This window comes from Phoca vitulina, unplaced genomic scaffold (genome assembly GCF_004348235.1).
Source record: "Phoca vitulina isolate PV1807 unplaced genomic scaffold, GSC_HSeal_1.0 scaffold4, whole genome shotgun sequence".
In the NCBI taxonomy this organism is placed as follows: Eukaryota; Metazoa; Chordata; class Mammalia; order Carnivora; family Phocidae; genus Phoca; species Phoca vitulina.
In genome coordinates this window covers 60431183-60455358 of record NW_022589707.1, presented here as the reverse complement: position 1 = coordinate 60455358, position 24176 = coordinate 60431183, and the positions used below count along the sequence as shown (strand labels likewise).

Here is a 24176-nt window from a genome sequence, read left to right as displayed (position 1 = left end):
CTGGATGAAGAAGACGTTGTGGAAAAAAACTCCCATTGTTTAGATTTCTGTCAGAGGATATAAGAATACTTAATTTCTTTTATCTCTAGGGCTTTCATTATCATTTAAATTTCATTTTACATTAATTGATCAGGGATTAGTAAAGCCATTATGCAGAAATTAGAATAAGACAAGCCAGATGGAATGAATAATTCATGAAGTCCAATTACATTTTATTTCTGGTGTACTTTCAAACTTGCGTCTGACTTCTGTGCTATTTTGATGTGACAGTATTCACTGGAAATCAAGAGTGCCATTTTAATTTAGTGTATCCCTCTGGAGTGGAAGCATTTGTATGCAATGGGGGTGTGCTAATACATTCACCCAAAACACCAATTTCAGGGCTGCTGGAAATACTGTGTGATCTAGAAAATGTGGTTCATCTTCTGTGAAGGTTCAGGGATTTCTCCATGGAGCCACACCAGTCCACCTGAGTAGGCAGAGAAACTAAGGGTCTTAGAACCGCAAGATTTTTAACCTCCCAGAAGAGCTACAAATCCCTCCAAAGCATGTTCTCCTTCCCGCCGCGAAGGAACCATTAAAAAGTATGAATCTGGCCCAGAGTCGGCCTGGAAGCCGACTTGCAGCTACAGACAAAGGCCACGAGGTGGCAGGCGTTTCCTTCCGTGCGAAAGGTCCGGGGCGGCCCGGGCCTGCCTGGGCTTCCAGAGCATTCCGGCGGGTCTGAGCCCCGCGGGCGGACGGCCGTGGGGTCCCGGCACGGCGCGACTCGGGGAGCGTACCCTAGCGAGGATTCCGAGCTCCGGGGCGGCCGCGTCCACCTGCATGGAAGGTCTCGTCCGCCTGTGTCTGAAACCGCCTCCCCCGCCGGTCCCGGGCCCCAGCCCCTAAGAGTCCCCCCCTTCCCACCCAGCCCGCCCCCCCCCGAGCCGCCCCCCGGTATTTATTTATGCCACTGGACAGTTCTAGTCACATTAAAGCTGCGGTTCACCTTTTCGAGGACTTTCATCTCGGGCAGTTTTATGACACTTTGTGAATGTGCAAAGTTTTTAATTAGGCTCGCTAGACAGCCCGAGGCAGCGGCAGCGCCACCGAGTCTTCACGCTCTCTCTGCTTTACAGCACAACAAGCCGCTCTACTCCTTTGAAGACAATGCCGACTATGTGTACGATGTCATGTGGTCCCCCGTGCATCCCGCGCTCTTTGCCTGCGTGGACGGGATGGGGCGCCTGGACCTCTGGAACCTCAACAATGACACCGAGGTGAGCGGCGGCGCAGGCGCCCGGGCGGGAGGGCTGGGAGGAGGGCGCCGCCGGCCTCTCTCCGTCTCCCCCTCTCTCTCCGTGCGGCACGGCCTTTTTTGGACTGACCCTCCAATTGCAGCTGGGCTGCCGACCCCCACTCTCGACTGCTCTGAAGGGAATTGGCAGATGCACCGGCCCCCAATCATTTCATCTCCCTTCATCCGCAACCCGTGGCAGATCCTGGACGATTAATTGACGACCCTTCTTTGCAAAGAGCTCAATGATGTGTGTTCCTGCCTTTCCCTATGGGAAAGGACACACAGGCATATTTCAGAGCGGTGTTGAAATAACTCTATTGGCAAGCACTTGGAAAAGTCAGCTTTTGTGGACGCTGACTTGAGACTGAGTTTTTAAAAAGGGTTATTTGTCAGTGTTTGCTATTCGCACACTTTGTTTTAAATCCATAAGAGAATTCTGTTGACTGTTTATGTTTAGATCTATCTTCCATTTGATTTTTACAAGGTTAATAATCCTTGTCTAAAATATTGAACTTACAGGCAGACTTTCACAGTAGTTTGTAACTCTGAACATGTCCGTTAAACTTAGTGTTTAAAAAAAAAAGTGGGATTTCAACGTGTCACATTTAGAGTACTTCCCAAGTGAGAAGTGGCCCATTTTTTTTTCAAAAGGGAATTAACGGTAAGGAGATAATTCGTTTTAAAAATTATGCTATATATATTTATGTTTTAAAAAATCATGCCATGTGCATTTTCCCCTTTTCCCACACCCTTAAAATTACTGAGGTGCTAATTCAGCTACTTGGGGTTTTTTTGTGGTGTCTTTTTTTTTTTTTAACATGAATATTAAATGTCCTTCAATTTACTAAAATAAAATGGTCTCTTCATCACTTCCTGGCTTCTGATTCAGGGCAGCTCTCCATAAATAAGAAGGGACAGGTAAGGGAGTAAGTACAGCAAACTACATGTCAAGTGGAGAACAAGAGAAAGGTCTTTTGAAGTGTTTTGAGCAGGAAGCAGCTCAGCCTTTTTAATTAGGAAGCCTACAGCTGGAGGATATGAGGAGGAGGCTCCCCTAGTATTTTTTGTGGGAGCGGACAGGGAAATATCCCTCAGGTGTTACTATTGAGCCGTTGTATCTCGCAAAATTACATACACCTTTGGCCACTGCCAAATGGTTATCTTTTGAAAATATTTCAATTTAAGTCTGTGTTTTCTTTTGGCTACAAGAACTATGTGACAAAGGCAAGAGTTACATAATGAAGCATCTTTGAAAATGATCAAAAGTCATGAATACATGCGATGCCCATCATTTGGATGTTGGAATGTTCATAACATTATTGCTTTTCATAGAAAGATGCATTATTATTCGACATTGTGATGGTTTCCCAAAGTCTTTCATCACTGTTGATTAAAAGCATATTGTTTCTACCTGCTGGAATAAACTCGTTCACTTAAAGCAACCAAAAAACACACGTTTTCCAGGTTGGCTTAGGAGGCCCCCCTCCCCCCATATCAGAAATCAGATCCAGTAAAGTGATGTTTAGGTGATACCCCACTATGTTGCAGCGGGGTGAGTGTTCTGCACGCTCCTTAATACTTCCTATGTAACTGGTTTTGTTTTGTTTTTAGTCTGCTTTTTAGGTAAAATGAAATCAATGTGTCAACACTGCCAAATGTAATTTTTCCCTTCTCTTTCTCTAGATATCAAGGCACAACCACATTAAGAGTTTTATAGCTAAACATTTTTTTAAAATCATTACGGGGCATGCAAATTGCTTAGTTTTGTGGTAAACATAATTCTGCTTTCAGAATAACAGTAGATATATCGAATCTGATTCAAATCCAGTAATGAACTGAACCCTTTTTTAAACTCTCAGATCATTTTTGCCTTCGATCAAATTGAACAAGATTTTTCAAACACTTGTCAGATTAGGATTTCGATTTGTGTAAAAAAGAAAGAGAAAGAACCTGAATTCCCAGTGTGATTCGTTGCTGTTGTTGAAATGACCGTATCTTTAGACCAAGTTATCCCAGTTGCTCCTATGCAAAGATAGTTCATATTCACCTACCTCAATATCATTGACCTCCACACTATGTAGTAATTTATGCTGTATATATCCTTGTTTTTGCAATTAGAATGATTGAGCCTTAAAAAAATACGAAAATAACTGTGAAACCAAAGTACAGAAGTTAGAGAGACTCAATATATGCATTGTTTTCACTAAAGATTCATCAACTTTTGAAAGGTCATTATCGATCAAACTAATAAAATATACTTTATCATTTCCTTTGGCATTTGCTAATTTTCTAGCACATATTATAGGTTGTGATAGTCATTTTTTTTACCATTTATAATATTTGAAAAGGTATTTTTAAATGGTTAAAATATTAATTGTCCCAGTTTGCTATACTACTTAATTCTCAATAAATAAGATTCTTTAAAATGTATTAGGCATAATTTAAAATGTATCAGAAATCAGTTTGAGTGATTAGCTTTTTAACATACTCATATTAAGAGTCAACATTTTTATTCAATCTTTGAGATTATTCATTGATAAAATCTGATATCGAACAGAGTTAGGTAAAGTATGATCCTGCACAATCTCCCTAAATTATGGCGTTAAAAACTAAGTCTGAAAACTGTGTAGCTGAATCTCTGATTTGTTTTCTGAGTAGCACACTAATAATAAAGCATATTGACAGAATTATGGCCCATCTAAATTCACATTGTTTTAGCCTTTGAAAGGTTTGGTTAAAAATTCAAGCTCCAGCCTGCAGAGCAGGTACCTTTATTGTCAAAATTGTGTATTTTTTTAAAAAAGATAAATGAGTTGGGGACTTTTGTTTTACATTTTTGCTCACAGCTGATATACAGTGATTTAAGCCGGTAAAAGAATTTTTATTGATTTCAAGATTAAGTTTAAACATAGATTCTTACATATGATGGAGTTTTTATTGCTATTTTAAAGATAGATATTGGGTCAATAATCTCCCATAAACAGATGGTTTCAGTTCCCTGACTTGCAGAATGCCAGGAGAGCTAAGGCACATCCATGTCGGGTTCCCATCCTGAAACGACCTGTCTAGTAGACCCAGGTCTTCAACAGTGGCGTGAGATGGTCTCTAGGACCCGCTTCTCACTGTATTTTTTTTTTCTTTTTGTTTCGAGATTTACTCTTTCCTTTTTTAATGGTCTCTTGTCATTTCCTAGTCAGCATTCTTGTAGAAGGCTCAGAGATCTGATCTTCCCATCAGTTATAAACCTCCAAACCTAAAGACCAGAGTTTACACCACTGTGGATAGAAGAGGGGGAGACCCACAAACATCTTTTCCCAACACGAGGGTTCTTGTAACAAATTCTGCAGGTTCCATTTCAGCACCTCTGGGTCATTTTAATAGTAAGTATGATAGTGATTCCCCACATTGGCAGATTGCAGTGTTGACTGAAGGAGACGGGAGGAGACTTCTTCTACAAACAGGTGTTGCAGTCCCTCAGGACATCACCTTAGGGGCATTTCCAAAGTTAGAGAGTGCTTCACCCACCCTGCTACTGACAGGAAAGGGGAAAACAGGAAGAAAAAAAAAAAAAAGAAAGGAGAATTCGAGCTTTTGAAGTTTTGCCACCTGCATTTTTTCTTCTTCTGATCATCCCCTCCCCGATGAGGTTTTGAGGGATCAATACATATTTTTTCCCTGAAGACACACACTAATATGACCTTTATTCCAACATAAATCCCCCTTCCTGCCTTTTATAGTATCTTTAATCTTGATAAATCCTGAAATCTCTCTCTCCATCGATCCATAAATCATGACCCGATCGAGAAGTATCACATTCAGGTGCTGTGTTTGTATGTTGGATGGACACCCTGCATAATCCGGAGAAGTATTTGTCACTCACTGCCCATTGACTGTGGAAAAAGACTCTCCTGCTTTTCTTTTTTTGTTAAAGTGTCTCCTCTCTACCCCTTAATTCAGTGGAGCATATGATTTAAGAACAATGAATCCTTTTACCCCTGCACAAGGGATGTATATTACTTCATGCACGTGAAGGCAGCGGTGACTCACCAGTTAAACGTATCATTGTGAATTTGTATATCTAAATTCATATTCAGAGATTCTTTGTTGCTGTTGTAACTCCTTTGACAGGTTCCAACAGCAAGTGTGGCCATTGAGGGGGCTTCTGCCCTAAACCGTGTGCGTTGGGCTCAAGCTGGCAAAGAAGTTGCCGTTGGAGACTCAGAAGGCCGGATTTGGATCTACGACGTTGGAGAGGTACCTGTATTTTTTGGTTTGTGGGTTTGGGTGTTTTTGGTTGTGTGTGTTTTTGTTTTTTGGGTTTTTCTTTTCTTCCTTTCTTTCTTTTCTTTTCTTTTTTTTTTTTTTTTTTACTTGTATGTCTAGTTTAAAGACCTAGTGAAATTATCGACAAGACCTGTGGGCCAGAAGAGCCTGCTTGAGTGCATTTGCAAATTGCCATTGACTTCAGTGGGAGTTTGCTAAGACCTCCTTAGGGCCTAATTTGGTCTTCTGTCTCCACACACAGGACACTTTAGTTAATGATCCAGGCTCTTTCAGAGTGCTGTCGAATTCCCAGCTATCCTGTGAGGAAGCATGGCACTTCCTACCAATTTTATGAGAATGAAATGAGTTTGTCACATTCATTATGCTAGCATTGGATTGGGAACTTGTTGGACAAACAAGTCAGGTTTTCATTATGTTCAGTTAAAATGTATACTATTACTCTTCAGTTAAAATGTAGCCAATTAAAGAGGCTGAGGTTGTGCTCCCTTCAGCAGCGCATATACTAAAGTGGCTGAGGAGAATCAGAAATTGGTACCATTTTCATGATATCTGAAGTTATTACATGGAATATATAGCTCCAGTATATCTTATTACATGATAAATGAAGTATTCCTAAATATCATGGCACATATGAAAGGGGAAAAATCTGTATTTTTCATTTCAGATAAATCTCTTTAAATTTTTATACTATTTTTAATATTACATTACCAATCAATTGTACTTAAACGTATCTGTTTATTTTTACTAAATCGGAAAGTGTTGACAAAAACCTTCATCTGCAATGAGGTTAAAGAATTTTTTCCTTAAAGACAAAATATTGAACTTTCAAGCAAAACAAAACAAGAGCGCTGTGTAATGCTATTCTGGTGTAATATGAATCTAGAATTTGCATTCCAGGGAGGAAATATACCACATTTGTATGTAGAACACCCTGGATGTAGGCAGTACTCTGTGCCTGCCTGGTGGAGGGACTTAGCTGATCTCACCGAGAAGGGTTCTGTATGGTTTCCTCGGTTGGCATTCTGTAAATTTGGCCATCCCAGATGGTTTGTTCTACACTGGAACCTTTGATGATATATTATATACTTCTGTATGGTGGAGTCGATTATGTTGAAGCAAACTAGGTGGTGGTGTTGTTGTTGTTGCTCTTAATTCAGCCAGAAAGAGAAACTGAAGGACTTTATAGATGGGAGCTTTCTATTTGGGGATGTACAACCCTAAGAAAAATACGGGAAAATCTCTGTTTTCCTGCATGTTATCTAGTTCATTAGACACCCCCTTAACTACTCCTGATGCCACAAACTGAGTCATCCCGACAGCAACAAAGACTCGGTTAATATTCATCCCCAGTGGTGAAGATGCAAATGGTCTGGTGACTACTGACGTAGTTTGGAGTCTTTGGGAAACAGAATACCATCTGAATCAAAAATATTGCCTATGGTTTTACAGCAATATTTTCTTCAAAGATTATTCTTTATAGTCAATGCATCTTTTTCATTGTCTCCATCAAGATAAACCTAAGCAACAACAAAAACAAATACTCCTCATTAAGTTCATTTACTAAAAAATTAAAAAGCTAGTGAAGAGGAATTTTAAAAAAAAACAAGGTTTCTTTTTTTTCTTTCTCTCTTTCTTTTGTTTATAACAAGTGTAACTGTGGGAGAGAAATAGATGTGGAGACATGCTCAGAGATGAAATGGCAGAAAAATAGATGAAATTTAAACTCTTTTCTCCACCTCCCTTTCTTATTATACATAATGTCCCTTAACTCTCTTAAGATCATATGCAGCATTAACTGTTTTGTCCAAGAGGGATGAAAAGTAGAATAGTTTAACAATCTGGTTTATTTCAAGAAAGGCCTTTTGAAAGCCTGTATGTTGATCACAGGTATTATATATATATATATAAAACACCCTGGATGTAGGCAGTACTCTGTGCTCTGTTACATATAGATAACAAATATATATATATGTTATACCATATGAGAAAACAGGATATGATATATACACAGAATTTTCTGTAACAAAGTGATTTTATAGCCTGTGGGCAGGATTACTTGAATATGACTCATATTTTAGGAGGATACATGATTTTGCAGAAGTTGTCTTGGCTGACACATGGCTGCTACAACTTCTCTCTAGGTTGCTATCCTCATTCCTAAATTGTGAAGTGTTGTTATGCTCATATTTCTACTATTGTAGTGGCAGGTCAGCCTGGTTTTCATTTTTGTATTATTGCTCTTACTTTTCTAAGTGATATGACAGACTATAGAAATGTCTGTAGCTATAGGCCAGTCTTGTCTATTGTCTGGAGTCTAGACAGGCTATAGAAAAATCTCTGTGCCACATAATAGGCCAAACAATTTGTAGGGTTGTTTATCCCTACAAATTCACTACCCGGCCAAAAAAGGATATACTATTTTATTGAGAGTAGGTAATATTATATAATCTTCTAGCCCTTCCCTGAATGGCCGAAAAATCAGGATAGGCTTATACATTTAACAGTTCTTTCTGTATGGTTTCGTCATAAACAAAGCCATCTATAGCTCAGAAAAACTCAGACTTAACAAGATAATTTTGTCTTAACTATAGTTTTTTTTTTTTCTTTCCCTAAGTACTTTTGTAAGGTATTTACAAATTTAGTTCGTATTTATTTCTGGGGAAAGGTAAAGGGGAGAGGCTCTTTCCTCTTTGCTCATCTATACAACCTACTCTAAATCTCTCATGGCGAACTCCGTATAGAGTCTCCATGTACATAAAGGGAAGTGGAGCTTAGCTGAAGCCCGCTTCTCAGAGATGGTAGCTCCCTTCGTGGGCAAGTGCCGCCGTTCTTGTAATGCCTGCTGTCTCGTTTGCCAGCCTAGGACAGACAGAGCGCAGCTGTACTTAGAGGAGAAGGGCGCCCTCTAAACAGTGCCTCTTCAGCCTTCCGAACCACCTGAGCTGCAGCAAGCCAGACAGAGTGCCTTCACGGCAAGCTGGCCCCATTTAGAATTTGAGGTCAAATCTAAGACTGGTGCATGGCTGACGAGAGGGAAGGGGTTTGAGCAGGAAGTGATTTAAAAAGGAGAAAATATAGAAGAAGAGAGAAAAGATGGCCTTGAGGATCAAATTGCCAGGAGACTGTGCTACCATTATCTGTATTCAGAATCGGTCCTCTGGTCCCCATTAAAACTGAACCCCTCACCAGGGTCATGCTGGCCTTTGGATGGAAAATCTTGCTTTATGGAACCCTCTAGGAAAGAAGATGAAACAGTTTTAAATAAGCCTAATACCACAATCTGTACAAGAAAGTAAATGGCAGTTTTTAGAGTATGCTTTGTTGATCCATTTTCTCTGAGACCGCAGTACACTGAAGAGGTGTCTGTCTGTGGGAAGAGACCTCACATTCATTTGTCCCTGGTTGATTTGAGGAGAGAGGAGGGGGCAGCAGGTTCTCTGTCACCAGGGTCCTATTCCCGGAGCGAGGCTGGCTTCATGCTTGTGTCAGCTGGGCGATCCCACAGGCCCGGGGCGTAGAGGATCCCTGAGCTTCCTTTATTGCTTGGCCGTCACTGTCTCGCAACTGGGAAGAACTTTTTCAACAAGGCACCCCATATTTTCATTTTGCTACTTGCGAGACACGTAGCCAGTCTCGCCACAAGAGTATTGCTCTTAATCCCACTCATGATGCAAATCAGAAATGAGAAATGATGGCCTTGACCTAGACCATTAGGAAAAAGGAGAAATCTTTAGAAATGTGGTCATATGTAGGACATGCTGTGTGATCTTCTTCTTCTCTTTGTCTTGAGACTATCTAAAAATGTTGAAAGTGTGGGGCGCCTAGGTGGCTCCGTCGGTTAAGCACCAGACTCTTGATTTCAGCTCAGGTCATGAACTCAGGGTCATGAGATCGAGCCCCGTGTCTGGCTCCACGCTGGGCATGGAGGCTGCTTAAGATTCTCTCTCTCTCCCTCTCCCTCTGCCCTTCCCCACCTCCCTCTCTAAAAGGAAGGAAGGAAGGGAGGGAGGGGAAAAGAAGGAAGTATGGCAAAAAAAAAGGTTGAATCGGAAGAGCAATGGCTGTAGATTATAAACATCATGAGGCCCATAGAAATAGAGCTGAAACCATACTGGATATTCTCATTCACCTCCCCATACCCTTGTTTTGATCATATCGTAAGTTTAACCAAAGGTATAGTAGAGTTTTGGGAAAGATCTCTATGATGCCTACTACAGTTGGAGTGGAGAGGGATAGCCTTTCTCGGTCACTCAGTTGCCACACCATCATCGAGAACTCCCTGATAAGAGACTTCTGTGACTGCCTGTGGAAAGGTCCCCACTCAAGTCCAGGTAGACATGCTTCCTGTGAGACCTGGCACTCAACCAGGAGAACACTGCAGAAAGGGACTCTAGTGTCACAGGTCGTTAACAGTCGTCTGCCTCATCTCCTGTCCCAGCTGAGGCTGCAGCTGCTGCAGGGAGTCCCAGCACAGTGCCCCCATGATCATGCCCTTCTCTATTATGTACATTTATCCGCCATGACTTTTAAGATGATGGCAGAGAGCAGTGGCCTGAATCCAGATTTACTGATGCAATTTATTCTGAACTTCTGAAGGGGTAAACAGAGGGTTGTGTATGAGCTCACTGAAATCACCAGATTGAGTATGTCCATCCCCCACCCCCAACCCCTTTTTTCCTTTTTGTTGCACTTAAATGGCAAAGGCATGAGTCATATCTTGGGGCCTATGACTAATGAGGTAAAATATAAAACAGCAGTGTTTCCAGGTAGGCCACATGATGCTTTGTTTATATAGCACACATTTTTGGTTGTTTGATTTCAGCATTGTATCTGGAAAATATACCGTACACATTTATTTTCACAGATAGGGGTCTATTTTCTTTGTGAAGCAGGTGCTTAACTTCCATTAGCATAAATGGAAGTTATGTGAATTCAATGAAAGAGAAGACCCCTTTTATTATTTGGCTATAATTTTTATTCTGTTTGTGTATCTTAAAAGTTATTAAAATAGACAGTGGTTGTACGAACCATTTAAATTTTCTAAGATGTAAAGTTAAAGATGAAGCTAACTCTTGAATAAGTTTTGAGGATCTTTCTCTTCACACTGTGGGATGCAGTCTGTTTGCTGTGGAGCTGTACGATCCTGTTCAATTAACTGAAACATGGATAAGATAACAAGTCCTAAGTTAACCACAAATATAACCCGAAAACGGTGAGTGTATGCTGCTTCAGAATGCACTCGTAGAGAGTGGTTAATCATTGTTGGATTTTTTAAATGATGTGTGAACACACATATTGTAAAGAATTAAAAATAAGAATTACTCACCGCCATGGCCTTACTTTACTGAATAGCAAGCTTTTCTATATATATATGGAGCTGATTTTACTAGCACATGGGCCAGTGAGTATAGAATTATTCACGTGTCCTGATGATTGATAGTCAGCCGATCTACCTGTCTGTCTTGCAGATGTGTTTTATAGAAAGCCCATTGCTATTGTTAATGCTTCAGTGCTGTCACAGAGATGGGCTGTCATAAATATCCCCTAACAACTATGTTTGCTGCTTATCTGAATTAGTTAGAATGCTGTTTGCAGCTCCAGTTTTGAAAGAAGCAGTTTATCCTCCACCTCCTGTTATTTCTTTTTCCATTAACCTCTTCCAGGGAAGATTTTGTTTTCAGTTGTGATAAATACACATAAGTTTCAAATCCCTGATTATATTTCTACAGTAGTCAAATGATAAAATTCCAAAATCATTTTCAGCATACAGCAGAACTTGGAAAAGAAAATGGCAACTTAAAAATGACTTGGGGAGATGAATAAATCTGAGCGCCCTTAGCTTTATTGGTTTGGTGTCCCACTCGCTAATTGCCTAAGAAAGCATGCATTCATCTTGACAGGGTAACCCTCAACTGTGGCGGCATTTCAGATCACGTGGCACATATGACTGCTTGGGGGCTAAGAGAAGAGCAGTCATTTTATTACAGATTTCAATAAATACAGTAAAGTTGACATTTGTTACCATTATTAAATGGGTCTTGAAAAATTCTTGAAAGGAAAAATGCAGGTGAATACAAGAGATCACACGTACCTGCTAAAAAGGTGAAGCGTGATTTAAATGTTCACCTGAGTGTATTTTAGAGCTGAAATGAAAAATTAGGATGACAGTTTATTTGGGATCCCAACGGGAAAAATGGCCTATGGTGATACACTTCAGAATGGTGGTCCAGGTGTAATGTACAAGGACTCTTAAAAAGTGCCTCCAACAGTTTTCTTAGGCAGCTAGCAGACGGATAGAAGAAAGCGATTTGATGAGCCATCTCTCCTGTACTTTAAAGAGCAGTTCAATATAGAGGAATCTGATAAACTGGAAGTGCTGGGAGTTCAAAAGAATTTGAGTGACACAAAATAAATACAACACGTTTTTGGTTTTTAAGTGGATTACACTTAGGCAATAATCGTTTGCCTTGTGGAACTCCTTCATGTTTGCAGTAGGACAGGAACTGCATCCATTTTCCAGGAGAAGTCTGTGCCGTGAATATAAGTCATCCCCCCCTCCATGGGGAAGGGGTGTGCAGAACACAAAATGCGAAGTTACACTGAGATTTGGGGGTTAATTCAAATGAGAGTCCCTTAATGAAAAAGAACTGGATGTGACATCAGTTCACTTAATTGTTGTGCTTTAGGAAGGCCATCAGCCCCCGCCAAGGAGGAACCTGAAAGCATGGCCAAGCTGCGGCAGCGTCCAGAAGGGAGAGCGGGGGCTGGACTCAGCTTCCCCAAGTCCAGTTAGAATCACCCCAAACACTGGTGTTTAAGTGAGTGTGGCCACAAATTGCTCGATTCTTGAAGGTCTTTGCAAGTCCTGGCTTTATTCTTCAGTGGATAAACAATATTATTTCCTTTAGCGGATGCCAAACACTTCTTGGAAAAGAAAAGACTTTGGCATAAATTACTCTGTGGTGCCAAACACCAGATAAAAACTGCAAATCCAAATACCTAGTTCTGTCGACAATATCTAGATATTTGATGACATTGAAACAAAGCATTGGGATTTTCAATGGGACTTTTCAGTTTTTACCTGAATTTTTATTGCCATCGCCACACCACTGTGCAGTGGAGTCAAAAAGCACAAAGGCGTATGTGTATGCGCAGATTTGGGGTGCTAATATAATTACCTAAAATAAGCTACTTTGAAGTAATATATTAACCCATTTCCTTGTCATAATAGATTACATGTATCTGAAATAAAATAATTCAGTTAAAATGTATGATTGTAATTTTAGTATTAACTTGATGTCTTTTAGGAAAAGTGCTTAATTTAAAAAAGAAAGAAAAAGCACTATTAATTCCAATTAATGTTCTAATTACTCATCTTATAGTGAATGTAGTAGCAGTGGCTTTCAGTTTGATAATTATATATGTAAAAGATCATAATTAAGCTAATTATTATATAAATAGTGTGCTTATTCAGGTACATTAGTTTATAAAAATGAATTTATAGGATTAATATCTTTTCAAACCACTTTTTTTTCTGGATTGATAAGAAAAATACTTCTGACTTTTATGCATTACGGAGAAGTTGATTCAATGAAAAGAAAACCCTAATATCTAATTTTATAAAAACCAAATTAATGTGTGCATAGTAATTTGCAATATTCAATGAAATTCATATATTCCCATTTTGGTGATAAATGGCCTATGAATATAAACCTTCTGAAACAAGTACCAGTTTGTATAATTAATCATCTTTATGATTCTTCTGTGATTTCAAACTGTCATCTTCAATAGCAGTTTGGATTTTGAAGCAGTCATTAATTATAGTGTTAAAAATTTTTTATGGCTGACAAAATTGTGTTTAGTTTTAGAATTTCAAAACTGCTAAATTTTATCTTGAAAAATTACTGCTTAGAACAGTAGCCTCAAATCACAGCTTAGACCAGCCGAGCATGAAGCTGCTCCAGTCATCGGTGAGGCTGGATTAACACTGGCCTGTATGGAAATGGAGAGTTGTTTGTTTCTTACAGGCGTATGTGTGCTACTCTTGGTGTACCTAAAAGATGATATGAAATCAAGTATCTGCTTATGCGTGCTTATGTGTAAATATTTATATGCTATATAGGTTGGACTTGCAAAGTGAGCAAGTGAATGAATCATTCTATCCTAATTTCAAAGAAGGTTTGCATGAATTTCTGAGAATGTCAGCTATCAGAACATCTTCTACATTTTAAAGCATGAATTATTTATCATTTAGGAAATACCAAAGCTTAACCTTGTTGAAGAAATTTTGCACTTTTACTTTTTTAGGATGGCAGATAAAACGTATCAGTGGTCCATTCCCTAAGATCTTTCTCTTCGTGGCCAGACAATAGTTCCACAACATTTAGGTGAAGTATTTTATTTTTATTTATCTTAGCATTAAGGACCCATAGGTAAAAAGTGAACATCTTCTAGTCGCCTAAAAACCAGCCATCCTTTTGATTTAGAAAAAAAATTTTTTTTTTTTTTTTTTTAGTTTGGCAGCCCTCCTTAGGTTAATCACATTCCTCCGTAAGGTTTTTCTAATGTTTAGAGTGCCACGTCCACAGAAACATTGAAAAAGTAGATACTTAGCGAATGTCAATTTGAACAGGATAACCTGGCCCAGCCCGGTGCCCGGCACAGAAAAGGCACTCTATCAGTATTTGGGGGAATGAGTGTCTCATATGGGAAAGTTGAAGGTTAAGGGAAAGCTGAATCTTGTGAAGCATTCACAGTGTAGCCTCCAAGTTGGCTACAGATTGATGGACAGGAAAAAATAATCCATTTAAGTATATTTGCACAGAGAGGGATATATAGAAAATATATTTGGAAAAAGAAGGCTCATCCTTCTTCCCCGCTCCCTATCCCAGTCCCTCACCCCTCCTGTGCTTTTAAAAGTGAGCAATTGGCCACTAGTGTAATGAAAGCCTAACAGTTGATTCAAATAGTTGTCAAACCACTGGAAAAATGCTTTCTTTTCATTGTGCTTTTTTTGGACACTATAGATATGGTAAATCATGAACTACATTATAAAAATACCTCTTTTATGCCCAAACATTCAGTAGGAGGGAATGACATTTCTTTTATTACCTTGGTAAATGTTTTTAAGGTGTTTAGCAATAAGCTTTCTTTTTGTCAAAACTGCTTAGATGCAGTGGTTGCTAGGAATTTACTAGAAAACCTACAGTTAATAATATCAGGAGGGGAAGGGATATAGGTTTGGTCAGCTAAGACGACAGAGCAGCTTGAGCAGCAAGCAGATGCTTTGTCGTTCCCCTGTCATTTTCTTGATCTGTTATGGAAAAAGAGTGGTAATTGAAGTTTACAAAGTTTATTTTCCATTATTGCCCATCAGCCAATGTTTTTAGCACTTTTTCTAGCTTTTGGGCAGAGGAATAGATCGGCCCAAATAATAGAAAAAAAAAAAATAACACTTAAGAGATTTCTCAAGAAAAAAGGATGATGAGATTTTAATACAAATGTGAACAAGGTCATCGGTAGGCCTTAGTAAATTAACTCTTCCTTTTTTAGCTGTGGTTCTTTTTTCCCTCTGCAGGTAGAAACTCCAGAATTTTGTTGTGCTTCCTATAATGCTGATTTTTAACATGAGGAACACTTTTTTAAAAGACAGTATTTAAAATAAATTATTTCCTTCGATGGTTGCTGGCTATTGAAATTGATATAGACCTACCTTTTTGGTATTTACTTTTGATTTTATGTCTTACCTTTATTTCTTTCCTTAATTGGGTGGTAATGGATTTTTTTTTTTAAAGTGGTGTTCTAACAAACATGCTATAAAAGTCAACCACTCAGTTAAAGATACTAGGAAGAGAACTTTGGCAGAGAGATCTCAAGCCTCACGGGTGGATAAGGGGTCCCTTAGATAGGATTTTATGATAAAGTAGGTTCTTTCTTAACCAAAAATAGTCGGATCTCATCAGACTACTATAGTAGTTTGCATGCCGCTAAATTTCACAGAAATTTTATCCTACTGACTGGGAATGGCAGATGCTACAGAATGGGGACTAATGTAACTTCTACCCTCAGGCCTTCCCTAAAAGTGCTGTAAATGCTAAGTTACCACACAGCTCTCTCTTTGTGGTAGAACCCTGCAGTGCACTGACCCTCTGGATACTGCACTCTGGCTTGGAATTTTGGTCCGTGGTTTCATCCATTGTTACCAGTGATGCTAGACTCCCCCACGAGTTAAATACAGTGGAGCTTGTATTTATGTGAAGCGAGTAAGCTTGCTTGTCCCAGCGGCTGTTTCATTGCTTATTACCTCCCACTTTGCTTCCATCTGTGTGTGTGGCAGAGGGAATTGTCCGAAGAAATAACGGCTTCCTCTGAACACAAATGTGTATTTGTATACTAGTAAGTCCACGGTGTCCTGAATTGGGGTGCCATTAATAATTGCACTTTCAAAAAAACCTTTTAGGGCTTACAGGGGTTTAGCAGTCGTTCTGTGGAAACCCGCATTCACTTCCGCGGTTTCTGTAAATGCATTAACAACGACAACAAACATCAATGCGTATTAAAGTGAAAAGGTAATTTGTAAGATATCTTTTTCATAGAAAACTTTAATTTTTAGGTGAATACAGGAGGTAAGCTGTCCTGTATGTGTTCAGCATCAATGGGTAACATAATTGTCCCAGACTTCTTTCTTAATGACTCCGTTTAATTAAAAGATTACAAAGATGCTGATGAAACACACATCCCTGGAATACTTATCCTGAAACCTGGAGTCCCATCCATTTTAATTTGTTTGCCATGCTTAATGTATCGGAGAAACCAAACTGAAATCACGGAATAGTTTTCTGTGTTAATTGTCCAAGATTTTTTTTTTTTAATTAACCTACTTTTATATAAGCAATGCCTGAGACAGATATTTTTACCATAAAAAATTCAGCTTTGGGCTGGTAGGAGTTACTGCAGCTTTTTAAAATCAAATGCTAGGTACTATAAACCCTTTAAAATTACTAACAAATGAGGGAGGCTTGACTGGGGACTGTTCAAAATTGTTAGCCATGTACTTATAAAAAGGGACACATGAGTGATATTTGTGTATTAAACCCTGGTTATAAAAAGTCATTTGATTTTTATAACAGCATGTTCAGCGGTTACAAAGCCTTAGGACCTTGAGCTAAAAATGTAGAATCTCACTGTAGAAAGTGCCCTACCAAGGAAACAGGGAATGCTGTACTGGCAAAAGATAAATACGCATGCATCTGTAGACATATACGTGTAGGCCTATATTTATAAGGAATAATTATACTTTAAATTTGTTTTAAATGAGCAATAAAAAGTCCTCTGACAGAATTTTTCTTGGGATCTGAAAGAACCCTTTCCCCATACCCAGCTCATGAAATTTGGCTAGTATTAGAAGTATGACTACTTAGGAAATTATTTGGGTGGGTTTTCAAGAAGTCAAATGTAACAAAAATAAGGAATATTTCTAAAAATGCAGCTCTATATAGGTGAAAAGGAGAAAATGGGAAGAAAGAAAAGGAAGAAGCCAAAATAACAAAAATAATGGAGGAGAAGGGAATAAGCATTAAGGAAAAATAAAAAACATCATTTCCACAGGGTTTATAATGTGCCAGGCACTCTGCTGATAAGCCCATTATATATTTTTTTGGGGGGGGGCGTCTTATTTACTATATACAGCAATCCTAGCAGATGGGTCTTAAAATTGCTTTCTCACAAATGGAGAAATTAAGATCAGAGACGTTAAAACATCAATTTCATAAGCACACACAGCAAGTAAGTGCGGAGTAGGGAAAAGAAACTGCCATCTGGCTGATATTGGAGCTGGAAAAAGTTAACCCTGGCTCCATTCTCAAAACTTAGTCATTCTGCAATCTCTGTCTCCCTTTAAGTGCACGAGAAGCGCAGGCCAGCCACGCGGCAGTTAGGCCAACTAGTTATTTGGGGAACGGGCTGGGGCAGGATCCAGAGGCCGCCCTCCCTTCCATTCAGGCAGGGAGGGGGCAGGTCCATGCAGCCTCAAGTAGAGAGGAGGGAACTAAAATGATCCATTTTCATAAATTTTTCCACAACTTCTGCACTTTTGCTTTTTATTTTTGACCTCTTACCTCCCAAGAATCCTAGAAGATTAAATGCAATCTTTAGGATCTTTTAGCAGGTGATTCAAAGCACATTACCTGCCAGCCATTCTGCTGTGGTGAAATGCTGGCATTTCATGAAGGGCGAGGCTCCTGGGCGCCCCACACTAACACTGGGGGCTTATGTGCTCTTGAGCTAGTCCTCAAACTCCCCGTTCTTCTCCCTGTTAAAAGAGGTCTGTGCCTTGTTCCTGAATGTCCTCACATGGTAAACATCAGAATTAATTTTTTTTAAGAAAAACAGAACCACAAAAATGCTATCGAATTGATGTGTGTGCCACTTACAGAGATCGTTTTTAGGAACATGTTCAATCTGAGTGACACTTTAAAGAAAAAGAATGCATGACTATTCCATGATGAACTCATAGTATTTTCTTCCCTTAGATTACCTTTCTCATCCTCTTCACATCTCTTTTGATAAATGGGTCAGACGCCATCATCCCCATTTTACAATTGAGTCAATGAGAGGTTAAGTGCCCGACCGTTGCCAGTAACCAAGATGAGAACGGGACTTAAGTCTCCTGTCCAAATCTGAGCTTCATTTTACCTCCTCCTTAGGGCCAAATTGCTACCTCAGAAACTACCTTTGTCCTTAGTTCCCTTGGCTGTAAAAATAGGGTCATATCATTTCTGTAATAGGCCATCACTCTTAGAACTAAGATTGTATTATCTCGGGAATTAGAGCCCTGAGTGCTTGTGGCATAAAAATGCTTTATACACTTAGCAAAAAATTATAACTTTTCTAATGGGGGGGTGGGTTTGAACTGGCTTGTTGATGATCTGAATCATCCCTGACCTAGGATGTGGACTTTGGCAGATGAATCTGAAGGCAGAAAATGTTTCCAGATCCATTCTGATTCAGTACAATACTGGACAAGTTTTAGGAGTCCTTCTTTATGGCATTCCCTTGCTATCACCATGGGCTATTTCCTTCACAGTGCTTCTATTTTTTAATCAATGGAAATTACTCATCACGATTAAAAACTTGTGTGATTATTTTTCCTATCGTGAAATGGAAATTGTTGGAAAATTATTCTGAACTACTTTGCTCTACATTTAGCCTTTAATGCCTTGGTAGAAACGTAAGGAGATGCTGAAGCCGTGTCATTAACGTGTCATTTGCTTCCCTGTTACTTGCCTGACACACAACCCACACCGAGAAGTGTTGCACTTGCCACTTTAAGAAGATCAGTTTTAGGCTATTCATGTTTGGAATGTCGGTGAAGTTAAAAAAAAAAAAAAAAAAAATGAATACCTATGACAGTATTCACACATTTTGGCCTAAGAAAACATCATTTTTGCCTGTTTTTCAATGGTTACCGTATGCCAAAATTATTCACTGCTGTCTCTTTAATCCCTCGCACAGGGCCAGGCATATAGTGGGTACTCAGTCCCTGCCAAATGAATACATTGGTGTGCTAGTAAGAGGAACGCGAGAGCAGTCTTATTCTTTAACTAAGAAACACGGACAAAGAATTTTCCTACTTCATGATTAAGGTATTATTGGATTAGAAGTCTCCTAAAGAAAGTCTCAGATGAATTTGTGCTCATAAGCCTCCTTTCCAGCCATTTCCAATCAGAGAAAAACAGGTGAGAAAAGTCAGGAGTGCCAAGGATAAGAAGGACGGTTCTGCCCAAATGGATGCTATGTACAGCCGCAGATGTAAAATGAAAGGAGTGGTCTTCTTGTTCGTTAGGACGCCTGTTTGATCTTACCTACAAGTAATACAGATGCCAAAAATTACTACTTTGGGTGTGGAAACTGCCTGTGAATACACATTCACACATTCAAGCTAAGATTATACTTAAAGTGCTTCCTGATGGTGATACTTAATTCTAAAAATGGGGCAGTGTGCAGTCCGCCTTCTAAATCTAATGTTACAATCATCTTGGGTTATTTTTATAGCCAACTAAATGAGAAAGTGTAATAGGATGAGGTAGGTAAATTTAAGTTTCTAGAAGCAATTGTGTTTTCATTGTGTTCTACCCTGGAATGTTTTTTGTTGTGGTTTTGTTTGTGAACCAAAGCAAACTAACATTTCTGTGAAGTTTATGGTATTCTAGAGAGGAAAATACTTGGTAGAATGTTTTTTTAACTTCTAATATTTCCAACCTAAATGAAACTTTCACAGATCAAAAAGAGTACAAGACATGTTAGAATACTAGGAGCTCTTTTGTGAGAGTACGGACAGGTGTTGGTATTATAGTACTGTTATTCCCATCCCCATGGAAAAGGTCAAGTGTAGTTCCACTCTAGGGTACTTTTGTTTCTTCATTAGAAACATTTAAATTTAACAGAATTCATTTTTGAAAAGTTGGATGTACAACTTAAATGTCATAAATGGTACTCACTTCTCTCTCCAACTGTATCTGGGCACACATTCGAACCTTAACGTTTCTTCATCTTTATTAGTATCATTTCTTAACAGTCTTGCCATTACTACTGCATGAAACTCTGTAAAACATATTTATCTGTTTTCTTGTTTGAGTATATAGTTCCTATATGTTGCTATCAATAAAACATTACCAATGGAATCATATGCCAATTTAAACTTACACCACTTCAGGTGCGCCTGGGTGGCTCATTCGGTTAGGGTTAGCGTTCGGCTCGGGTCATGATCTCAGGGTCCTGGGATCGAGCCCTGCACTGAGCTCCCTGCTCTGCGGGGGGCCTGCTTCTCCCTCTCCCTCTGCCTGCTGTTCTGCCTGCTTGTGTGCGCGCTCTCTCTCACTCTGTCAAATAAATAAAATCTTTAAAAATAAATTTAAAAAAATAACCTTATACCACTTCAACAATAATGCAGTGTTATGTTTAGGAGCCAAACTTCTAGAGTACTATACTGTATCCCATATTGTGTAATGTATTATTAGGAAGGCCTGCTTTTTCCCAGGACTTCAAGTTCTGTGAAATTATGAGGTGCTTTAGTTATAGCTTGATTCTCACCTCATATGAGAAAAAGTTATAATCATGTTATCATGGTTGGCTTTGTGTCTCCCTAGGCTTTAGTGTTGTGGTTCTTTTTGGAAGGACTTGAGTCAGGAGTTGGAGAAGAGAAAAGAAATAGTGGACCTGTTCTTTCATTTAAATATGATACCAACCCTTTGCTGCTTGTGCTTTTTGTTAGCTCTTTTGTAGCATTTATTTTGGAGACCTCGTTTCCCCGGTGCAGTATTTTCTAAAATTGAAAGGAAAAATGAAAAATGGTAGAACCTAGGAAAAGAGCTCAAAGTAGGGAAAATGGACTGAGCGAAGGGGTAACTGTCATTCAATCCTATTGTGAACTTACGTCATTGCCTAAGGGGAAATTTGGATTCATTTCAATAACTAGGGAAGTAGTTAACCATTCAAAAACTCATTCATGTGACCAAATGAGAATTCTTATTGGTACTGCATTTCTCAAAATAAGTAGGCCTGACTCCCCCACCTGTAGATCATTTCCAGAATTGTATTACTGAAACGTTTAAACCTTAGTACTTAGAACACTGATGGCAGGATAGACGTCGTCGACTGATGATGCCGTTCTCCAATAAGCTGTCTTAGACATTATCTGAGAATATCATCCCCTGTAGTAAAAATTTAAAGTTCTAATCATTTGGCTCTATACCAAGTGGGTAATTTTTCAGCTGTAAAAGTGGTCACAAAGCTTAGCTTTACTTGCTTCCTCTTTATTTTCAAAAATGTATATTGAGATGAATGTTATTAATGTTTATAGAATCGGTGCAGCACTAGGTACCTGTAGATGGGTTACCCCATCTTCTAGGGCAATCCTCCAAGAAAATCACTGTACAGTCTCAATCAATTTTATTCTCTATAAAAGCCATTCAGACTTCTACTTGAGCCTGCTTCTCATCTTCAAATAATTCTCTTTTCCATTCCAAGCATTTGCATGGTTATCTTTAAGCAATTTATTTTTGGATGCTTTGTAAAGAAATTCCTGTCCTTTAAATCAGCTAACAAAATTCATACATGTAATTTGTATCGGGTGGGGTTAATTTTCTCCTCATTGAATTGTGCATAGAAGAAGATAGTATTTGGGAAATTTTATAGCCCCCCCCCCCCCCTTTTTGGTGGATCAGTATCGCATACTGGCTAGGGATGCAGATCCTGGAGCTTGAGGACACTGGCATTGGTATTTGCTAGCTGTGCAATCCGAGTCAGATGATGTAATCTTTCTGTGCCCTGATTTCTTCTTCCGTAAGGTGGAAATACTAGTATTACCCTACATAGATAGGGTTGTTGTGAGGAATGAGTTAATATATGCAAAGGACTTAGAACAGAACTCTTGGTAAGATCTTGCTGAAAAAGCCAAATCATTATTTCATAGTACGATTTCTTTGTATATGTAAACTAGACTTTTGCCATGCATATTAGCGCATTAGCCACACTTTTAAAAAAGGACCAGTAGCCTGGACTTAAAAAGGCAATACCAGAGTTATTTCAAAATCCTAGTCAATTGTGCAGTTTTTATTTGCTGTGTTCACTTTAAGTCTGGTCTCCTTAGGATGAATTTTCATTACTGAAAGTGCTTTAACTGGCTACTGTCACGGTATAGTTTACATGAGTTTTTTAAAGTTTTATAAATTCCACGAGTGATTTTTCTTCTGCGAGTGACATTACTCTCAGTTTAAGAGTGGCACTTCCGGGCTGACTCAGGGAAGAAGATCTGGTCTCTTTCATATTCCAAGAAAAACGGGAGAAGCTGTCAGGCGGGCTTCAAGGCTTTCTGGCCCGTGAGACACTTGCTCACCAGTTTCCGTTGATCTGCTTCGTAGCTTGCGGTGCCCCACAATGACGAGTGGACCCGCTTTGCCAGGACCCTCGTGGAGATTCGCGCTAACAGAGCTGACAGTGAGGAGGAAGGCACCGTCGAGTTATCTGCCTAGTGGAAACGAACCACCCGACCCCAGCCCCGACCTTCGCCTTCTAGAACTCGGCTCTGCCGTCGTCGATCCCACTTGCATTCAGCGTCCATTCAGCATCAGTGTTGCGTGACCTTTTGGGTGTCCTATTGTGCCGACTTTGCTCCAAGTATTCCAGATGTATCCCACCCCGCTTTCCACTGACCTGCCATTCACCAGAGCCTTTCTATCTTTGTATTTCTGTCTCAGAAATTGGGGGGGTGGGGTGTAGGCTTTACGGGTTTAGTTGTTGCCTTTTAACTACTTAGTAGCTGTATTTAATAGCTGGAAACCTCTGGTTAAATTTGTTCTTACATGCACTTCTGGCATAGTCCTATTAAATCCATCTGAAGCCAGATATGATTAGGTGCAGATGTGTGCTTCATGATATGGTACAGGGCCAAAGACTTGAGATGTGGTGTTTTACATGGTGACTCACATTATGGATGGATTTACTAGAAGAACATTGCTGCTCCTTATTTATTGTGGTGTGCTGCATGGAACATATTTATTTGAAAGCATTAAAATAAACGATCCTAGAGCATGTGCATAATGAGAGGACTGTATTGTCTCTCTGCTGCTGTTGAGGTTACATTAAGTTCCAAATAACAACAATTACAGTATGCCGGTTCCACTGAGGACAAGAAATCTTTAGAGGTTTGTTGCAGTGAGCGGAATGAATTTTAATGCCTATTACTTCTAGGTACTTTAACAATATTTCAAATGTAGTTGACCATTGATACTTGTCATTCAAGCTGACACAGTCCAACAAAAATCTGTGGTTCCTGAATATGACACCAGTATTGCCAATAAAATGTTCCAAACCAGGTCTGCACCAGCGTGGATAAATCCTTTGCTTGGGGAAAGCCTGACTGGAATTTCGCTATGACAAGAGGGTGGGGGAGATACGTTAAGGCCATGTTAAAGATTGATAATGAACTTACAGGCAGCCAGCCTGGCTGGACTTTTAAACCAAGACTCTGGTTTTATTTTTACGAGGGAACGTGTGTGGTTTTTTGGAAAGCTTTCCCTTGTCTCCTTCACCAGAGCCACTCCTGCCCAAAGACGGTCTCAAATGTTGGAGTAAGGAAAATAGGTTAAGGTGAACAGATACCAAATGTTCTGCACATTTCTTCAAATTTTTAAAAAATTTACACCAGAAAATTGTTTATTGCTATGGGACTAGGCAATATGTCTATAAAGAATTTTAATAGAAAATTTTCTAAAAAGTCATTTCATGCCTCGACAGAATACAAATAAATAGTGGTTGAGTCATGAAAAACCTCTGAAGACAGACTTTCAGCTTTTCAGGAAGAGAATCTCCATGGTGCTTTGGTGGTAGGGACTCCTTTGACTGTGAGATTTCTTTTAAAAATAATGGCATGCTTTTGCTCTAAGTGCCCTATGGTATATAGACACTGAAATTCTTTGAAGGCAGGAATTAAATTTTTGAAGATAAAATATGAGGGTCTTAAATAGGTTTAAAAGCAATCCAATAAAAGTACCAGGGGGAAAACAGTTTCTCAGGCTTACACTAAAGGCCCACGAATAAATCAGTAACCCAT

General features: G+C 39.3%; 1 protein-coding gene across 10 annotated transcripts in view; it reads left to right on the top strand.

Annotated features, from left to right (window-relative positions):
• Window positions 1-23438, top strand: part of DYNC1I1 (dynein cytoplasmic 1 intermediate chain 1) — a 308417-nt gene extending 284979 nt beyond the window's left edge. For all 10 annotated transcript variants that reach the window (XM_032402092.1, XM_032402094.1, XM_032402099.1 and 7 more), the window contains 3 exons: window positions 1122-1262; window positions 5411-5536; window positions 22486-23438. In XM_032402092.1, coding sequence (XP_032257983.1) covers window positions 1122-1262; window positions 5411-5536; window positions 22486-22596 — 378 coding nt within the window. In that variant the 3' untranslated portion in view covers window positions 22597-23438. The remainder of the gene's footprint in view (window positions 1-1121; window positions 1263-5410; window positions 5537-22485) is intronic.
• Window positions 23439-24176: the final 738 nt, after the last annotated feature.